A 5,882-nucleotide genomic window follows, 5' to 3' on the forward strand; every position below is an offset into this window, starting at 1 on the left:
ATATATTCTTAAATAAAGAATATATTCTTAATTTCAGAAGAATATCATCTAAAATCTTTAAGAAAATTTTTTAAATATAAAATCTTCTACTTACAAGAATATAATTTTTTCGGTGTAGAAAATAGAGATTAATATGACACAATGCGATAGATCGTGAAGATCATAAAGATGCCACAAGACAAAGTGAGGCAGAGAGAGAGTGAAAGAGAGAGAGAATCACCTATCGGCACCCTGACTCTAATTATTATGCACTTAATTCTGTAATGAAGCGCGTCGAAACGAGGGTCGTGGAAAACGGCGCGCTCGTGCACTGATTTCACGGACCACCTGTCGCACCGCCGCTTCTCATCCGCCCTATTCGTTTCGTCGCATCGGTCACGCAGGGTGTACGACATTATTCTACACGGAGGGGTCGTAAAACTATGCCGTGTGGAATCGAGTTCTTTACTTATCCGCGCAAACGGACGACACTTCGTATTTTCGCCGCAATCAAAGATTGAATTTCCTTATCTCTTATCTACTTTCTTTCTCCGTCAACTTGCTCTTTCTTTCTACAAATATAGTAATTTATCTTTTAACTGTAATTATATAATTGTCTATTTTTAAATGTGTTCGATCAAAAGATTTAAATTAATCCCGAAAATTAATTAGCGAAAGATTGATAATACAATAAAAGCCAAAAGGTTAGCTTTGCGACTTCCAACGGAAACATTGAAAATGTCAGCCTAAATTTCGAATCCTGCGATGGGGGGCGGGGAGGGGGGAGGGAGTGTCGTTTACCCCAGATCGACTGTGGATGTGTTTTCCCAACAAAACCACGCTGCTGACTTCTCTCTCGGCTTTTGTCGTCATCATCTGTCGCAGTTTTCGAAACGCACACAATGCGATGAAACGACAAATATGTCAGATCGCAAGGAAACAAAGGGAAGCGCGCCGAGCGTCGGAACACCCCTTCGGACTCAATCGATTAGAAACGTCCACCTTCTCGCAGTAAGAGAGCGAAACTGTTCTCGCCACCAGTCGGGGACTGATTTCATCACGTTTTTTTTGTTTGTTTTTTTGTTCAAATCGACGCTAATCGATCCTTCGGATGGGAGACACACCGATCGACAAACGATGTCGAAATGACCGTGGAAAAAAAAGTTACAAGTGAGTGAGAGATGTGGACGGACGTTCGACAACGACGACGCTTCTTTCGGCGCGCGGCGTCATCCAGGAACAGACGGTTGTCGACAAAAAGGCGAGGGGGGATAGGTGAATCTCTCCCTTAGATAGATAGGTAGGTGCGGTCAGTGTCACGAGGGTTGACAAAGGCTGACCGCCAGTAGGGACATTCAAATGGTAATCGGCTCCGCGTACGTCTAACGTACACCAACGCGCCCCGTCTCCAACCCCCCGTTTCAAGGGGGTGCGAGAGAGAGAGAGAGCGGGCGCACACCCTCGGCACACAGCCGAGCACATTCGCACCAGAATCAAGCCAAATATTGGCAATATCATCCCCCCGGCATTGTCCCTTGCCGCGACCTGCCTCCTGCCGCCGCCGTCGTCGTCGTCGGTGGGAAACGATGTCCATTTGAATGCGCGATTCCATTACCGATGCCGGTATATCGGCCCGAGGATATTACCGGATTAGGATTTAAAGGGAAGCGGAATCTCGGCACATCCACATACACACACAACAAGCCGCAGGAACTCGGTCATTTCACGAAATACATATACGGCGCAACGGTGCGACGGTAAACATCGTCGAAGTCGGAAAATTGAGAAAACAGGTCCGCGACACTTTATTTCTTTCCCGTTGTCGACTAGGTAGGAAATGATGCGTTAATATAAAAAATTGAGAAAATACTAAAAATACGATGCTACCCCTAAAAAACATAACATAAAAAATATATATCACAAATATTTCATATAATTAATAACTTTAATACGTTACAAGCTCTAAAATTAAGTGTAGAATAAATGATAAATAATTAATACACTATGTATGTATTCAAAACGGGTCATAAAAATTTATGAGTGACATAAAAAATGAATTATAAATTGTTTTTTTTTTTTTTTTTTTTTTTTTTTTTATCGTAATGGAATATAATGCAACTGTGAGATTAATAACGTTCAATTGGCACTTAACGGAAATTAATTAAAAACACACAACATATTTGTCTCTCTTGAAGGGTAATAGAAATTACGGTAATTTCCGCGATTATACTTTGCTTAATTAGCGCTGTCATTTCGGTCGGAGTACACTTGATGCGCTTATGATAGTCGACGGTAATCCGGCTCAGGTCGTTGTGCCGATTATCTCGTAAAACGCGCTGCCTGGATTCGCCGGGTACGGATGGACGCGTCCGTTTGACGTTCACGAATAGATCTGTGCGATTCGCGATCGCTGTTGATTCAGGGTGTGCAACGTCGCACGTGCGCCAGTGTAGACGTACGCAAAGCTCCCGCAACCCGAACTTCAGCACGCGCCACGATTACGCGATTACGCGATTACGCGTGTCGTCTCCCCGTCTCGTAACCCGGGCTGATGCCCCGAAGAAGAGGTCGAACAAGCAGTGACGCGGAAGATGATTCGCGCCCTACCACCCTTCTCCAAACCAAGGAGAGAACGAATCTACGTTTACGTTAATAAACGCACAAGCGCATCTGCCGGAGATAAAAGGGGACGCCGAATTTTCGTGTGGCGTCCGAAATTTATTTACCCAATATATGAACGAAAGAATGTTTTAAATGTAAATTTCGGAATATATAAAGAATGTTTTAAATGCAAAAAGGAAAGCGCAAAATTTATTATTCGCAATGATATTTTTTTTTTTTTTTTTTTTGTGATATAAAACGAAGATGTTTAAACTTTAAAGTCGAGAGAAGAGATTTTCATAAAATTAAAACTCTTATCGAGACGGAAGCAATTCGATTAAGTTAAGAGAAAAAAAAAGACTTCACACACACACACGTACATAAAAACGCTCGTATTATTTTTTCTTTGTGCGCATCTCAACATTCGAGATGTAAGGGTGCATTTGGAATGGCATGCGTGCGTGTTGGCTGGGATTTCGCGCGCATCGCCTACGCGGGAATTAAAGAACGGGCACGCGGGAGGGAGTGATACACGTTGGCACGAGTCGACACGTGGCGATAGCGCTTTATACAAACAGCATTATGCACGCGCTCTCGCGCTAACATAAATTACTGCGGGTTTAATATCGGACGTCGGCGTGACCGACCACCTCCTGAGCAAAACACGTTAAAAGCGGAGAAGAGAGCCCTGTGCGTCCGACCGCGATTCGCGATTCCTCGGATCGTGTTTTTGCTTTGCAAAAAAAAACGCTTTGAAAACGCGATCAATATTCGTACAGTAAGTAAATTGCGCGTATTTTGTTTAACAACGCATAAAAATTGCAAAACCATTTGTTTATAGAAGCAAAAAACTGTAAAATTTATCGTCAGTTTTACTTCGCAATTAATTGGTTATTTTTTTACTTCGGACAGAAATTGTGATACTTATTTGTAAAAAACTCTCAATCAACTTTTACAATAGATTCTTTCACAACGCGAAAGCAAAAAATTTTTTTAACGATTTTCTTTGGATTAAAGAATCGGTATCTAAGTATTCTAAGCATGGGGGGAGGGGGGGGGCGGGGGAGAAAGGAAACCGAAGGAGAGAGAGAACGACCGGAAGAGGAATAGATAAGTGGACTCCCTGTGTGGAGAGTCTGATGCGATGCAGACCGGTTCTCGCATGAATTAACGTCGGCCTTGTTTATGAACGAAGAAGATCGAGATTCACGCGAGCCGATTCGAGTGTTGGTCTTTGGTCAGGCTTGCGGCGGAGTCGCGTCTTAATTTCGAAGAAGCAAACCGCGAGACCGGATGCGGCCTCTTGAGTTCTGCGGTCGGCCGGATTGGCATTGTTTGCTATGGATTTACGGGAAAGTAGAGAGAGTTTATAGTGTAGGGATAATCTCCACGCGCGCGAACACAGAAGCCAAGCAACCGCCGCGATTAATAATAGGGGGAACATATTTCGAAGAATATTAAAAAATTATTAAAGCAGTACAAAAGAAAGTAGGAACAAGTAAATTTACACAACTTTATATAAAAAAAATATAAATAATATTTAAAGGCTCGTGAAAGTTTCAAAATGCGAATATAAGGCCGATACGAGCCGTTCGCAGGATGTTGAGCGGAACTTGGTTTTTGAAAATTCAAAAAACTCACTTGTAAAAATTCACAAGTGAACTTGTCATAGGTGTTTACATATATATATATGTATACACGTACAAGTTCCGCTCAACATCCTGTGAACGGCTCGTATCGGCCTTATATTCGCATTGAAAAAAAATATATATATATGTATAAAAAAGTCACGTAAACTTTATTATTACGGATACAGAATTTCTGAAACATATGAATGATATCGATAATTCCAACATATATTTTCTGCATATTTCTCCGAGTTAATTAATCGAACGCTCGATCATTGACAAGCGAATCAACTTCGCTCTTACAAATTTCCAGGCAACTTTTGTTAGGGTTATGTGACAAAATGTTTCAACTGAAAAATTGATTCCTATATGTTGTCCCTCTTTATGTTCTCCAAGCGTCGGTGCGACGAAGTTTGCGGCCGCAAGGATGGCGCAAGGATTCCACATTCGAAATCCTTATCCCGTGCCGGATGTTTCCCGTGAAGGAGCGTGGATACCGCGCGGACCCGTGTTGGGAGATAAAGTCTCGCCATCGGACAGGGAATGGCGCGTCAATCTGAGCGCTCACGAGCGTCTCTTTGCTCATCACACCCTAAACAGCGTTCGCAGAGATCGTCGACTCGTCAGAACGCAGGTTTGATTTTGACACGCGGTATATTGAAGTTTTTAATTTTTTTTTGTCATGAGATTTGTCAATGATATTTTTTTTTTTTTTTTTTAACAGGTACCATACGACGCTCTCGATCTAGCGCTTACCAGTGTTTACGCTCACAGCCGAGACACTTTGATACCGAAAAGATTTGTGCCCGTACAGCCGGAAACTCTCGGCAGAGAAACTTGGCGAGTTTTAAGAAACGAGATTAAGGTGTGTGTACGAAGTTGTTGATTTCAAAGGTGTGTGCGATAATATATATAAATAATGAATATTTGATTCGCTCGTGAATATAATTTGTAGATTTTGCCGGAACTACCGAAACCGGACAGACCGATGCACGTGAGCGGTCATCCGGATGAGGAACTACCGAAACCGGCGACGATACCTTTATCGGCGGATAAATCTAGGTGTCATAGCGGGCCAACTTTGCCGCGGAGAATTCATCCGAGCAACGTGAAATTAAATATCGAGGGTCCTCATATGGACCAATCGAATCCCGGATACAGTCGCAAAATCGACGGAACTTTTTACAGTATTTAAACACGGATTTGGACGGTGTTTGAGCGGCACGCTTGAAGAGAACGTTTCGGATTAAGCTGAAACCTGCAATTCGCCGAATGAAGCTCCCGCTTTTACAAATACCATTATCGCTATTGGCATAATCTCGCGGAGATTTGCGCTTTCGCGAGCGTCCCATTGCACATATTGAGAGAAGCGGCAAATCGTCAACGCGATCGTAATGTAGGCGCGCAAAATTTCATTCGTATTATAAGATCTGTCACGAAGACACGACGCGATATATATATCCTTATATATATATTAAATCCCATCAAATCGTTACCCATTATTTCGTTTCATTAATCCGTGTATCCGATTCGCAATTATTTTATTCGCTTATCTGACATGTTGTGTTGACAAATTCACTCACAGCGGCACCCAATGTGCTTCGTAAATCCGGGTTAGGTTATCGGCAATTGTAGATCTCCCGTTCTCATTTTAGTCCCGGCGACTCTCTTGTC

General features: G+C 42.5%; 1 protein-coding gene across 2 annotated transcripts in view; it reads left to right on the forward strand.

Moving 5' to 3' along the window:
• LOC109856352 (uncharacterized protein C1orf194) overlaps nucleotides 1-5,671 on the forward strand; it is a 71,215-nt gene extending 65,544 nt beyond the window's left edge. The window contains exons 2-4 of one of the 2 annotated variants that reach the window (XM_020431501.1): nucleotides 4,605-4,842; nucleotides 4,933-5,073; nucleotides 5,164-5,671. In XM_020431501.1, the coding sequence (XP_020287090.1) occupies nucleotides 4,636-4,842; nucleotides 4,933-5,073; nucleotides 5,164-5,403 (588 nt within the window). In that variant the 5' untranslated portion in view covers nucleotides 4,605-4,635 and the 3' untranslated portion in view covers nucleotides 5,404-5,671. Of the gene's footprint in view, nucleotides 1-4,505; nucleotides 4,843-4,932; nucleotides 5,074-5,163 lie in introns of those variants that run through there. The other variant, XM_020431500.1, reaches the window with a different exon arrangement.
• Nucleotides 5,672-5,882: the final 211 nt, after the last annotated feature.

The sequence above is a fragment of the Pseudomyrmex gracilis genome, unplaced genomic scaffold (assembly GCF_002006095.1).
Source record: "Pseudomyrmex gracilis isolate BER0280 unplaced genomic scaffold, ASM200609v1 scaffold_115, whole genome shotgun sequence".
Classification (NCBI taxonomy): Eukaryota; Metazoa; Arthropoda; class Insecta; order Hymenoptera; family Formicidae; genus Pseudomyrmex; species Pseudomyrmex gracilis.